This window comes from Sinohyriopsis cumingii, chromosome 8, assembly GCF_028554795.1.
Source record: "Sinohyriopsis cumingii isolate HCF-2022 chromosome 8, ASM2855479v2, whole genome shotgun sequence".
In the NCBI taxonomy this organism is placed as follows: Eukaryota; Metazoa; Mollusca; class Bivalvia; order Unionida; family Unionidae; genus Sinohyriopsis; species Sinohyriopsis cumingii.
In genome coordinates this window covers 96,155,318-96,181,776 of record NC_142968.1, presented here as the reverse complement: position 1 = coordinate 96,181,776, position 26,459 = coordinate 96,155,318, and the positions used below count along the sequence as shown (strand labels likewise).

The following is a 26,459-nucleotide window of genomic DNA, read 5'->3' as shown; positions in this document are numbered from 1 at the left end:
ATTATAGTATGTGTACGTGTGGAATCAATCGTACATGAAAACCCACTGCTCTCGTTAATCAGTATTCGTCGCGCTGCAAAGCCAAAATATAATATCAAGTTTTGAACTGGTATAGCGGCGCCAAAATCATTAGGTCTGACAGGCGTGCCATAAGGGAGTGGGGTACAGGAAAGCAGCCTGTGTAAGTTGATGATGGATATACGGGATATTATCTTGTGACTTTGATGAACATCACTGAAGCCCCAGCGGATCTTGCTTAATGGTCGCTGTACCTTTCGAGTCCGATAATTGTTGTAGTTGTTGTTTTATAAAAGCGTTCCTTGGACTTCCAAGATTGCTTCATACGAAAGAAAATAACACGATGTGTCCTGAACAAGAAGTTATATTTGTTCTCGCCCGGTTCGCTCCATTACATTGTAAGTGTAATATTGGTAATCGCGAACACTTCCACCTTGTAACACAGCACATCAGGGTCAAACGACGGATCTGATATATCTTTGAATTGAACCATGGTGCAACAATACATTTATGGTTTCGTCTAATACCATTACCTAACAACCGTAATCCACTTCCAATAAATAGTAACTCTTATCAATGCAGCACCTAAAAATAAATGAGCAATAAATGGTGTTGATCGGGTTTATTAAAACAATTCGTAGAAAGCCAAGAGAAAAAGTAATTTCACGTCGTATAAGAAATGTGATATAATGGACATTATTTTTTACTTTTATAGTGACATTCTAGTTTTCATATTGTTGACCGTAAAAATTAAAATGAAGAATTGTGTCTAAGTTTCCCACCTGCTTGGGTATTACGCAATTGTGGTCCTATTAATAAAATCAGATCTTTTTCCTGTAGTTCACATTGACTCTTTTTATATCAAGTTCTTCTATTTCTCCGTGCTACACATCGACAAAGAATACTCGTGGACAGTTCATGTGGCCTTATTAGTGGCAAAATTAGATACTGTCTCTGCTGCATCTTCTTATGCACTGAACAAGAAAGCATAAACCATTACATATTTCAATAGGAATTCATAATGCTGATTTCAAGAATATATGACCAATGTATTCAATAACACAAATTCTTCTTTTCCATTACCTTTTTCATCCTTGACCAAACACACACCAAGACGGGACACCTTGTCCACAAATCCATACTAGTTATGTCTTATTTGTACACAACAGGAAGTAAGGTATGGTATAATGTCGGAAGTACGTTGGACAAACATTAATAATACAATATATAAATTACTCCATTCATTCATGACATTTATTATGAGTTTTGTTTTGTCTTAAGTTGCATCAGTAATACAATTTTGGAAATATTGATTTTAGATGTTGTTTTCCAAATCAGCAAATATGATGAAGAAAAAAACATCTATAATGACTTATGATTGAAAATAATAAAAAAAAATACGGTGTCTGGTCGAGGATAGTCACAATGATGCATTGTCTTGCCGCATCTCGTTAATATAACGCTTTGTCGCGTTAACGATTCGGAAAGCATTTAAAATACTGATGTACTAACTCATTATCTTGAGATTGAGACTCAGATCTACCCTTGAACAGAGTTTTATGACCTTGCAGTCCGGTTCTGATGATATGACAGCAAATAGGTACAATAGATTAAAGAATCCTACTATCTGAATTCAATAGAACCAAGGCAACCAGTCAAGTTTGTCTTTTGGATTGAACCTTAGACATATGACCTTTATCGATTCCCACGATATAAAAGAACGTTTTGGGATAGTAAATTTTGTTATTAAAAGGGTTTGTTTTGAGCGCGGATCCTTTACAAGAACCTTAAGACCAAGTCAAATCAGCCCACTGTCGAATCAGTCCACAGTCGGTTAATCATTACTGATTGTTTTGTTTCTTGTGTTTTTTTTTTAAAGAATAGCCACTAAACGATGGTATACCTTTATTCTCTGGAAGGTTGGGATCTCAGAAAGGGTACAGACTTATGACGCGATATTGTAACATTACTTAATGCATCCGTCAGCAGAGTATTACGATTAAAACAGAAATCCGTAATGATGTGTACGTGTATATACGGCTGCGATGATTGAGATGGTTGATGATAAATTACTTTATCAATTGGTCTTTTTACTGTTTAGTGTCTCACATTGAAGTCCAAAACAATAGTAATTTTGTGCGTATATTATAATATTAGCATGGTTACTTAAGCTGGTTCGTTAAGTCTCCGTTGGTTCAAGGCACCTAGAGCCGTTTGCTTCTGCAAGGCATCGACTCAAAATACACTTATGTCACATTCGTATATAGGGAAACTTGTTTCTTGATTGTATAAATTGGGTGTCGGTGCCCCTCATTATCGTACAAGTTTAAAGAGGTGCATTGAGCTTTTATAGCGCTAAGAACACGTAACTGCTAACCAAAAACTACATGAAAAATCGTGTAAACTAAAGAAAACGAACAACCAAATATATTAAATATGATTTAAAAAACAATAATATAATGATTTTTGTATAAAGAGTCAAATGTGTCAATATTCTACGGGGATTCAGTTTACAACGTGAAGGGGGTCGTAGTATTATTATTGGTCAGTGAGGAAGGGGGCACTTTTCTACGTAAAAAACGGACGACTTTGTCGTAGGAAACGGAAGGTAAGCAGTAGATGCTCTTCTGCGATCACCTGCGGAGCGATATTGTGTACACATTATACTAGTATTTATTAATATATGCTCATTCTGTGTGTGCGTGTGTGTGTGTGTGTGACTAGGAGCCGCTTTGGACATGTATACAGAAGGGTGCGGGTTAGATTCTCACCATTTCATCACAATCTGATGATTCGGAATCGGCAACCATGGTGTTCTCTTGGACAAGGCGCATGTAGTTTACTCAGCTTGCCTTGTAATGATATGAAGTCTTGCTGTGTCGTAAGGGCCTTTCTCCAGAAAAAAAACTTTCAAGCCATATGCGCAACTTCTCCTTAGGACATTTATATGGTTTTGACTTTTTTCTTTGAGTACCAATCTCTCCTCACCGTTATTCCACATGTCTCGTTTCAATTAAATTAAAACTCTGTAGTTTTTCAGCGCTTGACAAACCTATTATAATCTTCTACAAATCGATTATTATAAACTAAATATGAAAATGTCCAAACTGCATAGGCACCCACCCGCTCTCTCAAACCTTCATTTTAGTACACACACACACACACACACACACACACACACACACATGTATATTAGTTGTAAACATAGAAATTATTCTGTTTTGAATATTGCTAACAATGTGTGTGTGTGTATATATGTGTGTGTGTATGTGTGTGTGTTTCTTTTTCACTTCCATTTCAGCATGCTGGTAACCCTATTCTTTACGAGAAATTACAGTCTTGCGGCATATATAAGACAAAGCACTAGGTATAAACATTGGCTTGGAGTTATTTTAGTTTTTTAGCTATATGTTCCATCTAGTTCATAATAATTCCAGTTTGCGTATTGACTGAGGCTGTCTCAGTTCTATAGCTAGGAGCATTATAGTTTGTCCATCCTACTTGTGTAGCAGCAGAGGGGGCGAACAGACCGACTTTGGAAGCGTCCAAAAACCGAAATAAGGCTTCTAACTAAAAATATTTCGAGCTGAACATTTGCTTGAAATAAATGATTGAGGATTCTCCGGTTAATTAGACCATTTATTTTCGTAAATTGAAAACTCGTGAAATTAAAATCACTATTACAAAAAAATGAACCAACTTGAGGTCATGCCCTCCTCTGCTGCTATTAATTTATCCAAATATTTTATCGAGTCCGATTCGATATCTTGTTCTAGGATCGTGCAAATTTATTGTTATAAATCCATGAGGAGTAGCTTGCGCTCGTGAAAAGAAGTTTCTAAATTTAATTATATCCATGTCATCGCTGCACCAGGTTTGATGAATATTTCGCAACGTATGTGTATCAACTCCATTAAACACAACTAAAATATTACAGTTATCTCTGATCACTGTTAGTATTTGTGTGTGTCGTTGAGTAACATAAATGACATCGGTGTTTTTATGTCTACCTCGAGAAAAAATCCTAGCTGGATTTGATTGTTTGTCCAGCATCACATCATCGTATACAACTAAATTATTAATAAATCCGTCTATGGAATCAACTGATGGTGCTTCATCAATATCGGTTATAAACTCGATAACATCGTTATCTTTATCTATTTGCGCGCTTTCATTAAAATCCTTAAGCACATTATACCATCGTTGATCATCAACTGACGGGGCTACCAAATACAATTTATCCCACTTTAACCATCTCATTATAAGATTAAGTAACATCTGTGTCTTTCCACTTCCAGATGGTCCTATTATTATCAATCTAATTGAATTTGGTAACGCAGGATGGTGCTTGACAGGTTCTCGTTTTCTTGTCGCTGAGAAATCAATTATATCTATGCTGTATAAAATATCTATGGATTTATATTGTGTGAAGTGCAGGACGCGTACCCCGACGGATACACTAACAACTATTACCACAAAAAATAACAGATCAGCGGTTACGGGTAAGTGTACGCGGTGTGGTACAAAGAAGTTTAAATTTATTCCCGGTGATAATTCAGGGACAAAGTCAGCGTTAGAAAAAAAGCAACACGGGGGTGATATTGCACCAATATTAACAAAATTACCCGGGATTCCGTGGGCTAAATACCCAGGAGAAAAACATCTACCAGGATATAATTATTGCGGTCCTGGTACTCGACTCGATATCAGGCTTGATAATCAGGATCAACCAAAACCAGGCGAGGAACCAATAAACGCTATTGATAAAGCATGCCATGCTCATGATGTTGCGTATAAAAGCAATGACCTGCAACATAGGCATATTGCAGATGTGAAATTAATTCATGCGCTAGATTCTATAAAAAATAAAAATATCAAAGAAAAATTAGCTAATTGGTTAGTAAGATCTGTAGGTGGTAAAACGTTTAATGGTGCCGTGGTAGTACAGAACACGTTGTTAGTACAAGATATTACAAGAAATCTTAGCAGAACACGCTGTTAGTGCAAGATATTACGAGAAATCTTGGCAGAACGCGCTGTTTTTAATGCACAAATATTTACAATCTATTCAGAAACGCTGTTTAAATACAGAAATTTACGATCTATTCAGAACCGCTGTTTTGATACAGAAATTTACAAACTATTCAGAAACGCAGAAATATTTAAACCGATCTGTAGCTATATAATAACCTTTGAAACATATAGTGTTAGTTGATTCGATAGCTCAATTAGTAATGCATCTGGCCGTGATGCTCACGGTCCCAGGATCGAATACCATGACTGACAATCGTCGGTGGTTACGCATATTAGCTATTTTTATAATGAATTTGGGCACCGCCATCCCCTCTACGCTCAACAGAACCCCTCCAACCACACGTCACTGGTGGGTGATACATGTTTTGTATCACCCACGGGCTGATTATCGGGGAGTGTTCTGTTGAGCGTAGAAAATGACCTCATTTATGTTTGTGACGTCCTTAATTAAGATTTCATTCATTGTATATATTCCATTTCATTCATTCATTGTATATATTTCATTTCACTTATTCATTGCATATATTCCATTTCACTCATTCATTGCATACTTACTGAACCTGCTAAAGCACTCGAATAGAGGTTCATTCATTGAATATATGTTTGTGCCGTCCTCCCTCTTGGGCCTCTAGACCGTTGTTTGACGGGTTAGGGGCTCTCGTAGAGGGTAGTATTTCGTGTGCCCGTTGAACTTGGTAGAATTCGGTGGCAAGCTACGAGTTCTGGGTTGTGCCGTCCTTAATTAAAATTTCATTCATTGCATTCACTCACTCATCGCATTCATTGTATATGTTGTGTTGTGCCCCTTCCTGAACTTGCTAAAAGACTCGAATAGATGTTCATAGGCGAAATATTTTTTTTATTTTAAATACATATATACTAAATAATGAACTTCGAAAATATTAATGATGTAATTGTTGCTATTAATAAATTGGAAAAAGATGAAATTAATATATCCGATGAACTAAATCCTGAAAAAATATTTTCTGATTTTGAAATTTTACAAGAACGTAAAAACCAAGGAATACAAACACTATCATCTGAATACAAGTTCATGAAACGAATTCAGGCGGCGATGTTTCAGTCGCTAGCTACTGTAGAAGATAATCAAGTGAAGGAATTCGTTCCTCTCTCTCTGCCGCAGTAGAAAAGATTAGATTGGAGTTATCCCACGAGTACGAGGCAAAAAACACCAAAAAACAATTAGTACTCGCATAAGACTATTAAGAAAATTATGCTAGCGAGTAACCTCGTTGGTGAAACGATCCAAAGTAATGAAGTAGTACAAAATAATTCTGGTGAAAATGAAAATGAAAGTTTCGGTAACTGGGGTCCCTGTCAACGCTGACCACGTGTAGATCTTTGATCTTAATATTTTATTTTATCATAGATCTTTGATCTTAATATTTTATTTTATCATAGATCTTTGATCTTAATATTTTATTTTTTCTGAAATATTTTATTTTTTCTGAAATATTTTATTTTTTCTGAAATTATATTTATTCTGAAATATTATATATTTATTCTGAAATTGATGGGTTAGTTGGTACTCAGAATCATGCGAACCAATAAATTTCGTAATTGTGATGGGCTAGTTGGTATTCAGAATCATGCAAACCAATCAATTTCGTAATTTTGATGGGCTAGTTGGTACTCAGAACTATGTAAAATGATCAAATTTTCAGAAAAAATAAAATATTTCAACATTTTTAGTCAAATTTGTCAAGGAAAATTTATAAATTTTCCAATATCATCAGGTCAAACCGCAAGCGGTTCTCTAATTGATTTATCGACAAATCGTTAAAAATCAGTAAAATAAGCTCAAAAAATGAGATTTTTCATGCGATTTTTGTTAATTTTTCTGGTAATTTTCGAAAAAAATGAAGATTTTAACGATTTATCGATAAATCAATTAGAGAACCGCTCGAGGTTTGACCTGACGAAAAACTAATTTGACAAATCGACTAAAAATAACAAATGTTGAAATATTAAGATCAAAGATCTATGATAAAAGAAAATAAAAATATTTCTCATCAAAGATCTATGATCAAAAATCATTACGATAAAAGTATTTAAGACGAAGATCTACGATCAGAAATCTATGATTTTACATGTAGATTGACAATCAATTCCTCCCCACGCAGGTCAATTAATCGTCCTATGTGGTCTGTGAGTTTGAAATTTATTCCTGACAAATACTGATTACGTGTGCGTAGACAAACAGGATTGGTTGGTACTTGCACGATCAAATCCCCAGGGGGAACTTGTGGTGTGAACGTGTATAGGATCTATCGTTGTTGAGCCTGATTTGATTTTCCAAGATCTATTTGATAACTGCCTTCGATTACGTCACAAACTAGATTAACCGCGATTGTCGATGTTATATTAACGATTCCCAGAGATACGTGTCTGCCGCCGAAGTGTGGATCATTATTATATCTAAGAACAGTTGCTGGTGGGGCTATTTTTCTCCACGCATCGATTATTTTAGGAAAGAACTCATCAATGACATCATTGACAGATTTTCTTAACTCAGCTACAATATACCTGGGAAATTTAAAATTTGGTATATCGGCTTTTGTTAATTTATATTTATCTAACCATTCTTTTGTATTATCTTCAGAAAATTCTAAATTAACCACCCTTTGAACTATTCGGTTGTTAAAATATTCCATATCTGATACAAGCTGATTTAATATTTCCACACGCGTGATGATTTTATCACGTGATGACGCTGATATGTCAAGAATATGTTCGTTAAAATATTGATTTAGTTGATCTAGTTGTTTTTTACATTCTTGATTGATTTCCTGAAAATATTCAATAATATCACGTCGATGAAAACCTAAAATAATTATTTCCCCGGGATTTTTAAAAGTCCATGCCTCAATATCACCGACATTGATAAATCTGTTAAACAGTGATTTACTTTTTAAATTACTTAGTTGTTCCCAGTATGATGGATTAATTTCATGATATGATTGCCTATCCGTGATATGATCAGACTTTATCGGTTCTGGTGGTATCGGTGTTATCGGTGGTGATATTTCAGGCCAACCTAGCACGGATATTATCGTGGACTGATAAATATCAACGGCATAATCAGGCGAGTTTATTTCGATTGCAGAAGATTACGTCGGCTCATGAACATTAATTGATATTTTTGCTTCTTTTCCTGTTATTGATTTTGTTCTACGCTCAAATTCATCATTGATTTGTTCGACCTCATAACTACCAGTTGGTATTCCAACAACAACCCAGTCAGGTGTTCCATCGGGTTTATTCTTATTAGCAAATACAAGCGAATTATTTGCTGGTGTACCATTAAATGATCTCGATCTGATATTTGGCCAACTATGGTATACTCGTAATTTCGCTAGTGCAATTTCATTCGCGCGAATTGCAGTTGGAAAATTCATGTTAAATTCAAGATTAATCGAGCTTACCGAGATCATCGTGGTCTTGTGCGGGGTTGTGTTCATCACGAAATGCTGCAGTAAATTCCGTCATTATTGATACTTGTACCTTTAATACCAGCGCAATTGTATACGCTAATCATCTCTGAAAACTCAAGATCAGATATAATTCCATCACTGAGACTCGCTGATAACAACGAGGATAACCTCGAGTATGCAACAGTTGCTATGTGTAATTTTATCTTGTAATCGGATAATTTTTCATTCGTGCAAGTACATATTTTTTTTGCAATGATATTAAGCACACCTGCAATCGTTGTTGCAGCTGAAATACAAATGGTCACAGCTACTGCTGCCATCATTGTTACCGCGGATAATATTATTCCAGCTCCAGCAACAACAGCGGATACCGAATAAACAACAACGTCGATGATAACTAATCGTCGTTGATACTTTTTTATTTTTACTGTATATTGTTCGACTCGATCTTTCAACGCTGCCTGCCATTCACGCGCTTGATTGTACCTAAATTTTTGAACGTCGATTGAGGTACTCATTATATTTTATGCAGTAACCAATTGAGGTGTTTCAGCTACAAATTCCAAACACCACCAGAAAGATGTTGCGGTTAATTTCTTATCAGCTGCTTCCAGAATAAATATTTCCTCGTTTCCGCTATTTAATATAACAGATATAACCCCGGAAAACTTATCAGTTGAATGACGCCATGGATACGTTGCAAATATTTCAAATTTTTCAGCACTAAACACATACAGCCTGTACACGCCAGTGACTGTTGCCGTATATTTGATAGTTTTATTTTGCTGCGACCATGTTGCAAATCCCGATGATACTGTGTATACGATGTTGGTAATATGCCCGGGAGTAACTCCGGCTGGGATTTTAATCAGACTGGTTTTATTAACGATCTCAGAAATCCCCGCTACGATGTTTTGCTATGTTTGTTTGATTGTGTCTATGTTCGTCTTGATATCAACGAGTTTTACGTCAACGACCAACGGATTACCAAAAAATTCCTCTGCGGTTTCATTAATCTTTCTAAAGTTTCTGCGAAGATTTGTGAACTCGTTTGTGTGAACGTCATACTCGGCGCGCAACGTGGATAATTTACCATCTACGGTGTTGTAGTTGACGTCAACGTATTTTTTTGTTGCTGCGTCTTCGTCGGATGTTGGATCTCTTAAAACTACTATCTTATTCCCGTTCATGCTGAGTTCTCCCGTCATTGTGTCACCGGTATTTTTCACGCGATTAGCAACACTTGCTGTAATTTGATCTCTGATGGTTATAAACGATATACTTGAATCCCTAATTCTGCCGCTGTCAGTGAACACAGGTATATTATCCGTGACCGCACCGAGTACTCGTCGAATTATATCATTCCATTTGATATTGCTCGTTTTTAGTTTTCCGTATCGGTCCTGAAAAATAACAACCTCATCTGGGTCAACTCCAGCCAGGTTCATAATATCAGCGAGTTCATCTTTAGTCGCGTACTTCGACAGATCAGTGTCATCGGACTTTTTCTTACTTTTCTTACACGTAGAGGAAGATCTTCCGTAAATATCAACCATTATATAAGATCCTTGATCTGTTTAAAACACCTTGCGCGCAACGAAGCGGTTGCTTGTATAATTATGCACAACTTTATGTGGCGGTTTGGATGATTTTGATATAGCGTTAAGTACATTAATTACTTCACGGCCGCATATTGGCGGATCTGTCATTATTTGTGTGGGTAGCGTTGAATACCAAACTTACGCGTGAAGTGGTGCAACATACTTGATAAACTCACTGGGTGGAGCTAACCCGTATGAATCAAAATAAACTATTCCACGTGGATCAACCGCGTATTAATATTACCTGTTTCGAGTTTGTTTGGTTGTTTCGGTAACTGATCTCGCATAAAAACACCTCTGAAGTTTTTTTATTTTCAATCGCTTAGCAGCATCAAGTAAATCAGAATTTAATGCTGGAGCGTTTAACGAAGTGATCCTGGGAGCCTCAGACCTATTCCCCAACGAGATTCCGGTAATCTTAGGCCGCGTTCCTTTTTTTATATCCATTTCCTGTTGCTTTCTTTAGAGCCATTCCAGCAGCTGTTCCAACAGCACCTAACGCGGCTGCTTTTGCTACGGCTGGAGCGGCAGCAGCTATTAACACTGGAATAGCCGCGAGAAGTGGAAAAATACCGCCTGTTTTAACTATGTCCTTAATCGCACCTACAGAGAGATTAAATCTGACCCCTGTTTTTGATTGTTTAGCGCCGTTGAAATGTTTAAGCTGGCGTTCTGATAATGATAGTTTATTTTGACCACCCGTGATCTGATCTCGCTTTAGTGATATTTTCATTCCGCAGTTTTTTGCCGAATTTGATTGAAGGTTTTTAACCTGACCAGGAGTCAGACTGACACTAACGTGATGATATGGCATTTTATGATAAATACTTGCCACGCTCCAAATAATGATTAAAGATTTTCCACTGGTGCATCAACGACTCTCATTCGACCACTGCCACCTTCAAGCAACATGGCTCTATCGCTGAGTATAACCGCGATTGCTCTATAATCAGCACCACCTGTATTTAACATTGCTTTAAGATGTATATCAACGACAGATTGTTTTGATAGATCAAGATGCTCCAGTGAAAAATAATAAATCGGATACAAAGTTCTGAAATCATGCTGTGATATTTGCAACTCAGTATCTACATTTTGATCACGTCCCATGAATGACATCAAACGATGATATACACGTCCTATATGATTTTGTTCATAATTTAGTTGTATATTCTCTGTTGGTTCTTGTTGTCCTTTTATCCGCAAGGAAATATTTGTGATACCTAGTTTATCAAATATCATATGAGAGTGAACTTGTGAGCCTAAACGATCATGGTTTTGAAACGCAATAAAAATATGCCGTGGTGCAGAAACACCTTGTTGTGATGCTATATGCCATGTAAACTGACCGTTAACGTCAGTTTGCATACTATCTGTGCTTGTTGTTAACCATGACAACAAGGATTTACCACCTGTGTCCATGAAAGAAATAAATTTTTGTTCTTCTGCGATCGTTGGAGTCATTACCGGCATCCACAGTGAAAGTTTCGATAATATTACCTTACCAGCATCACCAGCGGGTCTCCACAGAGCATCGTTATCATCACCCTTTCTTATAAGAACAACCGTGTGTCTAGCTCCAAAAATAACCTTTTTAATATTCCTACAAAATCCAAAAATATGCGATAGTGGAATTGTGCATGAAAATCTTCTATCGTCTCCTATCAACATATTTCTACGTGCTGCAAATCCCAAGTTGAATTCTGGGTTAGCACCATGAACTACTGGCGCCACATCAGCGTCAGCGTTATTGGCATTGTTTCTTGGTCGTCTTATATTATACGGATCGCTTTCAGGGCTATTATAATTATCTTTCGCAAACATCATTGTGGGACCTGCTGGTCTTGTATAATCATCAGAATATCTTGCCAACCCTATTATTGTTGTAGCAACGTCGACATTATTCTGAATCGATTCAATATTTTTTCCATCAATCATATACGTGGCGCTACTAAATAATGACATGATCCCGTTGTTGACAAAACCAATTTTTGCTGCATCTAAGTAATTAGTATCATCCGTTTTTACAATTTTACCTTCTACCTCAATAAAAGCCTCAGCGGGTAGAAAATATCTACTTGTGTCATGAACTTGTAGTTCAATTCTTCCTCCACGTTGATCTGGTGTTCGTGCGTCATAAGAATAAAACTGATAATCACGTACCGATTCATCTTTAAGGACAGGTGCTTCCATGTCAAATGCTGTGTCGGATACGCGCTTGAACATTTTATTATAATTATTTTCGTCTAACACGTTGATTACCGCGTTCGGAAAATTCCACCTCGGGAAGTTCCACTTCCTGATATCAAACTTGAGATATTATTTCCCGATTCACCGAGTCCCCGATCTGTTAACGCTGCTAGTTTTTGATTTGCAGCTTGATTTATTATTTTACTGACATCTGCGGACATAATTTCAGTACTTGGTAATTTTAATGGTTGTTGTTTTCGTCTTATTAATCGTGCTAGTCTATCTTTGATCGCCGAGAACGCTTTACCAGCAACATTGACAATTGCACCAGGAGCTTTTTCACGAACAATATCAATAGCTTTCATCAATAATTGTTTTGCAATAGGCGCTGCTTTTGGGGCTTACATTGTAAATAATCCCTGAATAACATCACCAAGTCCATCTCCGTAAATAACTCTGTAGATTGGTAATCGTGAGTTTACCACTCTGACCGATACGGATTTACGATGATCATTGTACACGATCATCTTATTTTATTTACCATTTATCTAATCGCGGTAACTAATCATCAACGAGCTCATCAATAAGTTCTCGGTAAACGCCAATATCCATGATACCACCTTGAAATAATTGCAGACAAATATCAGCTGCTTCATTGGTTATTTCTGGTGAGTTATTTCCGGCACGTTTTCCCCCTATGAGAACTTCTAACCGTGACACGTCATTGAGGATATTATTAGGACAAACGAAATTATTTTCTCCTGATGCAGTCAGAAAACCACTTCCTACAGCGCTCGGAGGATCATCATCATCCTCCCCTTCCAACCGTTCTCTTTCTTTTATTGTTTTCTTAAATAGTCTTGAGGGTAATTTTTTTTCTTTTGATTTTTTAAGTAGCTCCTCAGACCTCTCAAGTTCCGAAATCAACCTTTGCTGCGGTAAAGGTTCTTCTTGCTGCGGTGGAGGAAGTTGATATGAAGGTTCCTGCTGGGAGAGTTGTTCTTGTTCGAGTTGTTTCAGTCTCTCTCTATAAAGTCTTTTTACTTCTTTATCAAGATTTTTGTATTCTAAATCACTATCTCTGGCTTGTTTTTTGTTGTAATATACACTATATATCCATTTAATAAGATTATCATCAATTACTTTTTCATGACGGGGTTTTAAAATACCAGATTTATTAAATATACCAAATAATATTTTTTTCTGGTAATTTTTCTCTTTCAGTATTTCTAATATTTTCAACAAAACCTTTCCTAAATCTTGCAATCAATTCTACGTTTTCTTCTACTGGTTTGGGTTCAGGTGCAAGTTCTTTTCTCACGTCGGCAACTTCAGCACGAAGTTTTTCAATATTTTCAAGTATTTCTTCATCGATAGGTGGAGGTTGAGCTGCAGTTATGTCAGTTGGAAGGTCTCGTAAAATCCTTTTTTTTGTTTTCTTGGTTCTTGCTGCTATTTTTTCAGTCTGTGCTGCAGTTTGTTCTAATACTGGAAAAATACCCTTTTTCCTCTTCTCATCTTCCTCGGCAATATCTCCCCATATAGCTTTTTCAACAGCCGCTGCAGCTTTCTTAGTAGCTGCAGTGACGGGTTTAAATAGTTTTTCAGTGTCCTCTTCGTACTCAACGTGTTCTTCCTGCTGCGCTTGTAGTTTTTTTCTGAATGAATCTCTAACAGGAAGAAATTTTTTGATTGCTTCTAATCGTTCTTTAGCTATCCTTGCAGTATGAGATTCCGGATGTACCATTTTATTATAACATAATGATTTAATTATAGCAGCAGAGGAGGGCATGACCTCAAGTTGGTTCATTTTTTTGTAATAGTAATTTTAATTTCACGAGTTTTCAATTTACGAAAATAAATGGTCTAATTAACCGGAGAATCCTCAATCATTTATTTCAAGCAAATGTTCAGTTCGAAATATTTTTAGTTAGAAGCCTTATTTCGGTTTTTGGACGCTTCCAATGTCGATCTGTTCGCCCCCTCTGCTGCTTGTGTGTACCAAAGCAAACTCAAGGATGAATCAGTACAAATAAAGGGTAAGATATAAACAAACAGAATGACGAAAGGAAAAACAAACAAAAAAAATGATAACATAGAATGACATAGAAGTATAAAGAATACAAAACAAGGGACGCCTGAGGCTGTATTATAAATCATTTTGGAGAGACTGAAAGTTTGGTACAATAGCACGCTGTAAAAAATATCTGAAAACTTTTACAAGATTTTAATTCCTTTACTCTGTATAAAAATATATTTTTGCCGAATACATGTCTTTGGAATTATTACAATTCGTGAAAAAATTATACATGTTTTTAACCTAGACCCTTTATTGATTGTTAAAACTGACTGAGACATAAATATGGGCAGATAAACTGTTTTTGTTGATAGATGGTGTCTTAACTTATTTGTTCGAGACTACTTTATGTCTTTCTGTTGAATATTTATGTGTAGATAAAATAATGAAATCACCTTTTTGAATTGACATAGGTGTCAGAAATCTGTACACTATATGTAGTTTCGGTTAATGCAGACTTAATGAACTTTAAAATAATCGCTGGAATACACATGCAGAAAAAGTGCGAAGAACAAGCTGACATTGAATGTTCATCCCATGTACCATCCACGATCGAAATTGATGGATAGATGCTATAGCAAAGCCACATAAGATTCTTTCTTTAGCAAAAAACGTGATTTTTCAACGTTTACGCCTTTAGCTAAATTCAACAAAACTGCTTCGAATTGCATTTATTGTACACTGCAAACAGCGAAATGAAAAGCATTTTACATCCTATGCTCTAGTAATACACACAGTAAATGAAATTTATTTAAAACGTCGTTTTATGCATAGATTAAATAAGGTGTACAAATGTCTAAAACACTCATTCGTTTATCCGTTTTACATGATGCCGAAGAAAACGTATCATTATGATAATGTAATTGCTTAAAATTTTACCTTCTCGATAACTGTCATTATTTTCAATATGGCACTGTGAGAGTTGCTATAAATCACATCGTTCTTCTTGCGGATTTAGGATACTTTCACCATGCCTTCATGTACAGGTGTTGGGCATTTCTCAGATTATGCCATTTTCATTCATTTTATAATTAGGATATTTGTTTTATAGTACGTGTTATTGCAGACGGCATAATCAAAGCTTTCGTAATAAAAAGTCAAAAGCATTTATGTAAAACGAATTCGATTTCCAGCTAGCCATCTTCTGCTTATTTCTATCCTTTATTATGAAAAACTGAACATTTTAAAGATATAGTTTAAATTTCGCTTATAATTCTAAGCAACACAAAATTTTCTCTTTATTTTATTTTTAGTTAGCTAACGTCTACTAAGAAATATTTTTTACAAAAATGTGCACGATGAAAAATATGCCACTCATAATGTTTTGCACAAATAATTAAAATAAGAACTAGCCATTCAAATGTACTAAAATAAATATTTTTAACACAGTTGTCTTTCTGAAATATGGCAAAAGTTTAAAGTCCTATATATAATGTGGACACATTTTCTCAAAACTATTTGTACATATAGTTCATATACTTATACACATTTTCGTTATTCAATATTTAGTTGATAGCAATATTCCATGTATCGGGGAAATAAATTTACCCCAAGTGAATTGCATGTTAACAGGAATTCTGTTCAAAGTCTCTAATATCAAAGGATAAATTCTACAACACACGCGCGCGCGCGCGCGCACACACACACACACACACACACACATACACACAGAATCTTTAGCATTTCTTATCTGAAACCATTGACACAATGCCTGGCCAACATGTTTATTTTTGGGTACATGTAATAAAAATAACATCTCTAACGTTTGCCATCATCTTCTAAACTTCTAACTGCCGATTCATTACTACTTAGACTACTAGCGAATGGCATTAATACAGCTGCCGAACTAAATCTAGACAATTCAAACAGCAAGTTGTTTTTCGTCCTGTACTCTTCTCAAACGCTTTTAAGTGTATTTCCGTGTCACCAAACGATAAGCTGATAATAAATGCTCTGTCCTTATAAAGTACGTTGGTATCAACATCTACTCTCATCTCTCCTACTTGAAAACATCCTACATCGGTTACACATTTCGGGTTTTCCTTCAGGGTAGCATATAACTGCACGGTAAAGCTAGTTGCTTTGGAGTCTGGAGAATGATATTCACGCTGGAAACTTTCATCACATTGTAGTGACTGTCCTATTGTAACATGCTTAGAAAAGAGATTGTTACATTTTACATTCCCATCATTATCGACGATTTTGTATTTCTCATCGTGCTCGCCTTTGATAAAATCCATTCTACCCTTCACACCGTAGGTATATTTGGAAATACGTTCTGATATGGCACCCGTATCGTGGCCGAACACAACGGCTCCTTTCAAAACAACCAACCCAGCTTCAAGCGGAACAACAATCTTTATGCTTTTAAATTCTTTCTGAATGGTATGTTGCAACATCTTTGACTCGGAGAACCCGCCAACCAACAGAATGTATGAGACGTCCCTCAATGCAGGCGTGGATAACAACTTCTTCACATGGTCAACAATGCTTTGAATTGCTTCTTCAAAAAAACTTTTCATCATTCTTGCGCTGATTTTTAATTTGTCATTTGAAATAGTGATTTGTTCTGAATGCATTGTTTGTTTTATGGCTGCTTCAATATCTTCACCGGTTTCCTCTTCAAATATTTTCTTTAATTCAAAAGGAAATCTGAAAACAACTTCTGAATGTGTTAATGGATTGATTTTTCTTTTCTTTATTTCAAACTGCCTATTAATGCTGAGGTAATCGTTCATGTGCATGTTAATAAATTTTTGAAATACAGTATTTCCCACGATGCTAATGAGGAATTGCCTGTACGCCTCGTTAACCTTTGTCCCATCCCATGCGCCTCCGCTTGCATTGTGAATTTCCTTCAGTCCTCCTCCTTCGATAACCTGGTGAACAGTGATATCCACAGTCCCACCTGTATATCCAACATAAAATTATGGCAAGACCATTTCTATGTAGAGAGGTTGCTAAGTAGGTAAGTAGGTACAATGTATATAAGGAACCAATAAAGGTAAAAAGATTGAAACAATCAAAGAAAGCAAAATGAAGACCAGTGGGTAGAAACGTAGAAAGGAAAAAATAAAAGTATTGATCAATAAGTGACAGATGTATGGCTTACAAACATAAACAGATACATACATACATACATACATACATACATACATACATACATACAAACACACACATACACATACATGCATACATACATACATACATACATACATACATACATACATACATACATACATACATACAGTGATTGACACACACACAAACGCACACACATGCATGCATACATGCATACATACATACATACATACATACATACATACATACAGTGATTGACAAGAGTGATTGATTGATAGGATTACGTTCTTTTTTAGACTCAACAATATGGTTGTATGGTCTTTCTTCCGTAATATCGTAATACATTCAGTGGAAGGGTGATTTTTAGGCAGATCAGAGTTGAACAAGTACCAAGTCAAAATGCGGATTAAATAAAATTAAAATAATCAAACAACAATATCACAGTGCCTGTAGTCTAGATATTCAGTTCAGTTTCTAAAAAACGAATAATTTAAAACAGTAAATCCGATAATGTTGTCTAGCACTACAGTATATGAATATTTCATAATTAAATGCTTAGCATAGTACAATGACAATAACCGCCATAAAGTTAAGTATCTACTTTTACATGTGAAAGTGTACGACGTTACTGGAGAAACTTAATAAAAGCTATGCCATTTCTTATTAATCTAGATCTTCAGATATGCAACAGAATGATAGTAAAGCCAACAATTTAATTAAAATTCAACCAAAAATGTATTTCCCTAACATGAAAAGTAAACATTCAAAAGACTTATGGTAATTGTCCTGATACATCAATGATACGATCCAGAATGACGTTTTGAATGAATTTACAAAAGTCCAATTAATAATTTAAGGTAGAAATTCTTCTCGAATTCTTTTTCTGATTGCAGTAATTCAACTGTAAATGCAGTAGATTCCCTGAGACTGGTCTAAAATATGATTGCTTATGAACTTTTTATTTATTCACATCCCCACTCGACTTACGGCGCAATTAAATGTCATGGAATTCTAATGGAGAACGCAACTAACTCATAAACATGGCTAGACATGGAATTCAGATTATAGTAAGCATCTTGTTTACTACTTACAAACATGGGTAAATTAAATCAGAAACTTCATCCACAACCCTCAGTCATGGACAAAAGTCACACAATATAAATAAATGTACATAACACTTTCATAAAGATAGTATACATTAAAAGTCTTACCTCAGTAACTGAACTATAATAAATCCTTAACCCCAGCATCAATGATCATGTATGTTGATCCAGCTTTCATCTTTGAGAAATCTATTTCCCCAATCGTTTTATCCATCGGCAAATGACGACAAAACAAGGAAGCTGTCTCTGGTTCAAGGGCGAGCTTCAATTTTTCAGTGCTCAATCCAGCCTGCAGATTAAGCAAAATCAGATCATATGTACAATCGGCCATCTTACTTAACTTTAAATTTTTACTCTTAATGCACGCTTACAAATTGATTCTTGCATATTGATACTAAAATCTGGAGACGTTCTTGTTTATGCTTTAAATGCATAAAATACGATCCAGAATAGAAAATAACGATCTGATATTTCCTTATGAGCTTAGGTTTAACTTGTGTTTTTATTAGTACTTCCTAGAAGCAATTGCATAGTCAAATACATCATTAGCTTTGTCTCGATAAATGGAGTTGCGTATATGTCCCAACAACAAAAAGATAAAACACCTCCACCGCTGCCTCTCTCATGAATTGTTTTGCGGAATCATTCCATATGGCGGGAACTGTCAATATCCACATGATGTCATCAGGCTGCACTATTCCCGCAACACGAGTGGCACACTCTTCCAACAAGTCGTCCTTCAGGTACTTGATGACCATAGAAAAAACGGTCTTTGCAGAAAGTTCTTTTCCTGTTGCATCTTCTATATTCAGTCCACGCTCCAGACCCTAAGATTGATAAAATGTGTATTTAACACACATAAAGATATACATACATACATAAATACATACATACATACATACATACATACATACATACATACATGCATGCATGCATACATACATACATACATACATACATGCATACTGGTTAATTCAACATCACATATAGACTAAATAGTATAATAAATTAAAATGTATATAATTATTTTTCATTCCTATAATCACATAAAACAGTATCATACAAATATTTGTAGTCTCATCAAATTAGAAACCTTTGTGTGAAACGATCACAAATAATGTCTCTAAAGCTGTTATTGTTAGCATGTTTACAATATTATATTTCTTCACCGTTGTAAACTTGCAGCAACGCATTTCGCCACAAAATTCTACTAAATTCACCACGGTGCAAATGCTGTTATCAGAAAATATGGCGATATGGTAAAGATTTATGTAAGCGAACAGTTGACTGGTACAAGAGACCAATAAATCATTGATGGTAGTCACTGATTATATTAAGAAGTCAGTCACCAGTTAAGTAAATATTCAATGAAGAAGTTAGATCCTGATTTTTTTTATAAAGACGTTGTATCCTCCTATTATCTGCAAACAACATTTTTAAACTTACATTGCAAACAAGCAGAAACAAAACTAAAGCTAAGTATGTATATCCCCATTAAATACATATGAGGGAAGGGCAGGGGATGGCAAGGACAATTAAAAATCTTGGCATCTTATCACAAACGGCTGGAAAAGATTAATATAATAATTTATCCAAACACAATATGATTAAAAATTTATAACTTCTCATCTATTATATTTTTTGCAATGAATATTTATTAGAATGAATAAACTTTGTCTTCAATAATGTGCTATCGGCATCATTAAATACACATCACCGCGCGCTTGTAAAGAGTCCTATTTAATCGGAACTATTCTTAGTGTATTTTTTTATACTAAATGTGTGGTTTTCTTTTTAAAAAAATAAGTTACAAAGCAACTTTAACTTCTACAGAAGGCACATGGAAGTTTTGATTAAACTTTGAGCAAATAATTCGTTGGACCAACTCTACTAAAATATTTTCCGGATTAGCTACCTACGCTCATATAGTTTACAAAGAAACCAGGTTATCTGGCATTAATCCAAGAATATATAACCATGGCTAATTCAGTTTTGATCAAAGTTGGTTGGAATGTTTGTTACGATATGCTGTGCCAGAATTGTGTTTCGAGTAAATCCCTATCAGCGGAGTGGTTTCTATAGCAACCATGTGGAACCTTGTAAATGATAACCATATCCCATCTCGTACTGTTATTGTTATTAATATATCACTAGAAGTGTGTCCACATGACACTTATTCCCTTGCAAATATGATCATTTTGAATGACAAATATATAAAAACAAGACCATGACTTGGTATAAGTTTGCAGCAAAACCATAAAAATTAAACTTTACCTAAATTTTAAGAATTTAAAACCTCATACCAGACCTAATACCAAAATTTTACACTCATTAAAGAACTTCACGGACCATTGATGGAAATAAAAGTAAACAGCAAATATTCTACCTTAAAAATGGATCATTAATTGGACAAGGAAAGAATTGAAATCAAACCTTACCCACGTATTCTTTACGTAAGGTATCATACAAATTTAAATATTTTAATCCATGAAGTCTTTACTATGTCAAAACATAAACCATAAATCAATAAAATTTCCAAAACAACAGTAGAACTTCAAATTCTCCAAGCTATTCATGATGAAAACCTTCATGCCAAGTTTAATTGCAATCCATGAAGACCATGAAAGAAAAGCGAGGGGAATTGAGCTAAGTCAAAAAATGACTATATTCATAAAGAAAGAAATATTTAAAAAAATAGTTATGTCTATTTCCATCTCGTTGTATTTGCAAATGTTTCCAAACAGAAACTTAACTTGCCTGAAGACAACTGTCATAAAATATGAAAGGTTGTTGTTTTTGGGGTTTTGTTTGCTATACATGTAGCCGTATATATTACAGTGAATAAATTCATAAAGAAATTTAAAAGAAATAACAAAATAGTTATGTCTATTTCCATCTCATTGTATTTTCACATCCTTATACATTAGAATGTTTCCAAACAGAAACTTATCCTCCCTTAAGACAACTGTCATAAGATTTGAAAGATACAGTGCTCATGGTAATTAATTACCGACTGTTGCTTAAGTTTTCTTTACCTACAGTATTTATCGTTGCAAATTATAAATACACGGAAAAATTTAACATTTTTTATTTAAAGTCATTGGAAGTAGAACCCACCTTCTGAATGTGCTACACGCCTTTAGATTATATATTAATAACACAAATGCTGATGTTTTAAAACAAAACCAGTTATAAGATATTTTCATAGCGTCTTGGTAAATATACAAATGTTGTGGAGATTTACAAAGATAATATTTCGTTCCAGTGAAGTTTTAATGTGTACTAAAGTTAAACAGCTTAAAAAATAAACTGCCTGGAATACCTTACAGATATTGGCAGTAATTTATGATCAGCAAATCATGCTTGTTATTTTATGCAAGGGTATCATAAATAATGTATGCGATATCTCACAGTTTAAAAGATGATCTTGTAGAATTTTGGACCATCTCAGCCTTACAACCGACATTTATTTCTCACAGAATATTAGATTTCTTATGCTATCATTTTTTCCTGTTGATATGTTGAACCAAAAGACTATATATTCCAATTGGTTTTTCATCATAAATTGCATGTTTTCTCGTTGACTAAACATATAAATAGACGTATGTATGTATGTATGTATGTATTTGCTACGGCACGTCAGGACAATAATGGTTATACGGTGCTAAATAAACGTTAAGTTCTAAAAATGTAAACATCAAGAATTGCAACAAACTTAAAACATCTGTATAAAATGAAACTAGAGCAGAATATGTAGGTATTACCATCACGGTCATTATGCATGATATGATCATCAGCCAAGAGACTGAAGGGCAAAAAATGCAAGTTCAATTTTCAATGTGGTCGGAACTGGAAAATGTACCAACCAATCCCACGGCCTGTTTCCATCTGTCCCATACTGATACAACTTTGTATATAATATCACTAAGCTGATATAATTTGTTCTTGCCTCTATTACTTCGTGCACATGAGTGGTGCGCTGATATGTAGCGTGTGACGTGACGCCATCCTTTTTATTGCATCCAATTGCCGTATGAAACGAAATTATTTTTGTTTTAGGTTATATCTGATATAAAGACGGGGAAAATGCTATTTTCATGTACAATAAAGATTGTTAATCGAAATGGCTTTATTAAATTCACCTTATGCCGCTAAGATAAAAAGTAGTAGTAATAGTAGTAGTAGTAGCAGCAGTAATAATAATAATAATAATAATGGAAACATACCTAATGGTCTAGTGAAAGAAAGCAAAAGCGAAGATGAATACCATCAGATGGAGAGACAGGAAATACCATCTTATTAAAGAAAAAAAGCGACGAATACAGGTTTGTGGGGAAAATATAATAAGAGTCCATTGTCGATAATCGAGACTATCTACATTTGGGTAGAATGAAGTAATATCCGTCGCAGCACAAAATCAGACAAGGTTTGCAAAGTGAAAGAAAGTGTACACACCCAGTAATCTCTCCGATGTGCAAAATAAGCATCATTAAAAAGGACAGGTTACTAACCCGCTTATTGAAAGCACAGTTTAGCCAGTTGTGGAGATAATGATGTGAGATGATAGTACACGAATGGATACAACTGTTTTAAATTGTTGGCTTTTATGACGCAAGATGTACTTAAGCATCAAAGTTACAGGTTATGATTGAATACAGGCTGTTAAATTGTAAAAGACTGCTCTACAAGTAATTCATACAAAATGTGTTCATCAAGCAACAATACTTGTCAATATAACGATCAAGGCGTTGTTAAGTTCAAACTTTCGCCCTCAGAATCTTCCCTCATGCCATGGCAAACATTTGAATTTAACAAATCCTTTTTGTGTAGGTGAAATGTGCAAATAAGTACTTAATAACTTACAATTTTGTCCATGAGGAACATTTTAAACCTTGTGAAATAAAACCAATTCTTGTGTTCCTCTCTTTCAGCAAGCTCAGCGTACATGTCCTCGGTCTCATAAGCAAAAGATTTGAATGTAATTCCGTCTGGCTCTATTAAAACCGTTGTGGGGGCTTTCTCTGACATGAAATCTCCAACCGACCAGGGTTTCGCATATACCTGTGTTGGGTCCTTTTCGAACTGTTTCTTAAAGCTGATTGCCCATCCAGAGTAAGTCGTTCCAAAGTCTATTGCTGCGACCAACATTGGGGAATCCTTTAGCAATATAAAGCAGTTCTTACAAAATCTAAACTTATTATAGTATAAGTAAATGTATAAATGAATATATTCTATCCTTACAATCGAGCTGCCAATTTACTTACCCACGCTCCTATATACATTATTACGTGCGTACGTACGTCCAAATAAAAACGCATATACACATACGTATGCATATAAACTGTTTTAATCTAACTCAAAAATAAAACAATTAATAAAGATTATATGCTTTGAATTGAACCATTTAGGTAAAATTTCATTTTCATAAACTACTGATTGCCTTGAGACAGAAAAAAGTACTGTGTTGTGTGTTAGTTGTGTCAGATGCGTGTCCCTTTTGTCAGATAGTTCATTGTAAACTGGCTGGAAACATTCATTGAATAACTGTGCCAATATTTAAATATCATGTTTGATGTGGAACAGTTATAAACTTTGATGATTTTTTTCAAAAGATTACTGTAAGCAAAAGCTAGAGCAGACTTTAAATTGGCTTGGTGAATGAAGTTGATTAAAGGTATTCTGTCTCTCGACATAATGTTATTTATCGGACAATTTAGCTACCTGGCTAACATACTTAGTGTTCTGCTAAAGTACATACCAATGTATATTTGTTTGTACCGGGTTAAACATTGAATCAGGTAACAGTCCATGTGGTTTTATAATCGATTGTAAACTAAACGAAATAATGGAATAAATAGCCTTATAATCTCTTTAATTTTCTTGTATGATATTTGAACATATTTATTTAAAGCAGTTGTATGCAACTGTGCTAGCAGATTTAAGTGATGCATTGGAAGCAGGGATAATATTGCTTTTCTGTCTGACAACATTGCTGTGTTATAGTTTTAAAACAATGTTATACAACGGTCGGGCCGAAATAAATTTCTGCTGAACAATCGGTGTTCAACTTCTTTTAAACAGTATGGTAACAATTCCAAAGAAACTACTTTAACTTTTGACCACATCAACATGATACCTAAATCACCTGTACAATCAACTTTCAAATATATCTTGCTGTTTCAACCTTTTTCACTTCTTTCACCAAGCTAAATTTCCAGATCTTATGAAAATACAAACTATTTCAAATGTTTTTGAATTAGTTCCTCTGAACGGTCACCCAGTCGTCAACTATACGATGACCTTAAGTATGCGTGAAGTTACCTTTCCATTTTGTTTTACTTTGTCTTCAACTTTCAATTTATCTTTGCTATCTTCCATCTAAGAGAGATGAAACTAAACCCTAGAGCTGAGAAAAGGTTAAACGCAAGATGACTTGCGATCTTGCTTACAAGTAATGTACAACATTTTGTAACGCAATTTTGGTCAATAAAAGCATGAATTTCAATTTTCAGAACTAGCGTTTACTGCTCACTTTCACTAAAAGATGTAAGGCACAACTAAAAAGGTGGAGACATGAAAACAACAGTATTTTTGTAGAGAAAAATAAATAATATACTAATGAACATAGAAGAAACAGATAGAACAATGAAACAACTTATATTAAAGTTAGAAGCAGAATTATATTTGTAATCAGAGATTAACGAACCGAGGAGGCAACTTTGCACATGTTAGGTGTTCCATCGATTAACTTATATCACAGATGGATAAACTTCACTAGAACTGACGCTGTCATCACAGAATGTAATCTGTAACATTTTATCGCTTCTTAAACATTTCGCGACATTTTATTGTTATTGAGATAGATACATCAATAAATACACATTATCCCTTGATATTACAGTTGTTGCTTTTATATTAGATTCATGCAATATTTTTATCATCTCGTATAAAAAGCAGAATCTATCAAAGTAGAGCCACGTGTCATTATTTATGATGCGTAAATTTTTTTTTGAAACTTTAAACCAGATTAGTATATTGTTTTATTTTTGTCTTCTTCCTTTTAAAGAGAAAAGGTCCAGAAATATTATTATATAAGAGATACAGGATTATACACACTAATTGAATTAAGTTGCTCAGGTCTGTACTATGGTTCTGACACAGCCTGAGTATTTCTGTTTCTGATTACACACACACACACACACACACACACACACACACACACATACATACATACACAAGACTGTCAATGTGTTGCAATGTACCGGTACCATCTCTGTTGATGCCTTCAGTCCTCAGATTATGATATGCTATACTATAACGTTACTGATGACAGTCATAAATGTGAACCGCCCTATCGATAATGTCGCGTTATATTTTGGTATCGTCGTGGGTTTAAGTCCATTTTTGAACGTACGGCAGCTATTCATGGCGGCTGCTTTATAGTAGTGGGCATCGAACATGGAAGCTACTAGCAAGTATTCTCAAACACCCACATTGGCCGAGCCCGATACTCGAACCCACGCCGACAGATGTGAGATGGCAGTGATCGGTGAAGGATATCCCTTTATACCACTTGGCCACCCGAGGACTCTTTAGGTATTGTAAAACATAATATGTCTATTAAATAATGTAATGGACCCAATAACTGTATAAGCCTTATAATGGTACCGCCTTGTACTGAGGCTTCCTATGTTGAGAGACAAATGTATTTTGTACATATTTGTACATAAGAAGCTTTGGTGCGTTATATGGTCCTTATTATTCAACCTCATCCCCACCTACCTGAAGCCTCCTTCATGGAACCTTTGGACTTTCATTTCTTCGAGAAAATCCAGTACTTTTTTCATATGAATAAGGAACATTTCTAGTTGTCAATGACAATATTTTACAAACAAAATAT

The 26,459-nt window shown here is 35.0% G+C and overlaps 1 protein-coding gene across 1 annotated transcript; it reads right to left on the bottom strand.

Annotated features, from left to right (window-relative positions):
- Positions 1 to 15,897: 15,897 nt before the first annotated feature.
- LOC149794185 (heat shock 70 kDa protein 12B-like) lies at positions 15,898 to 23,711 on the bottom strand. Its single transcript, XM_089969090.1, has 5 exons — positions 23,423 to 23,711; positions 19,165 to 19,386; positions 18,682 to 18,848; positions 17,954 to 17,979; positions 15,898 to 17,283 (listed from the first exon to the last, which is right to left on the bottom strand). The coding sequence occupies exons 1-5, from the start codon at positions 23,705 to 23,707 to the stop codon at positions 16,205 to 16,207; spliced, it is 1,779 nt and encodes a 592-aa protein (XP_089825216.1). The 5' UTR covers positions 23,708 to 23,711; the 3' UTR covers positions 15,898 to 16,204.
- Between the last annotated feature and the right edge of the window lie 2,748 nt (positions 23,712 to 26,459).

Coding starts and splice junctions, on each gene's coding strand:
- LOC149794185 (XM_089969090.1), bottom strand. CDS start 23,707: ATGTTGGTCGCAGCAATAGACTTTGGAACGACTTACTCTGGATGGGCA. Junction 18,849..19,164: donor TGAGAGAGGCAGCGGTGGAG/GTGTTTTATCTT, acceptor CTTAATCTGCAG/GCTGGATTGAGCACTGAAAA. Junction 17,284..17,953: donor ACAACATTATCGGATTTACT/GTTTTAAATTAT, acceptor TTGGATATACAG/GTGGGACTGTGGATATCACT.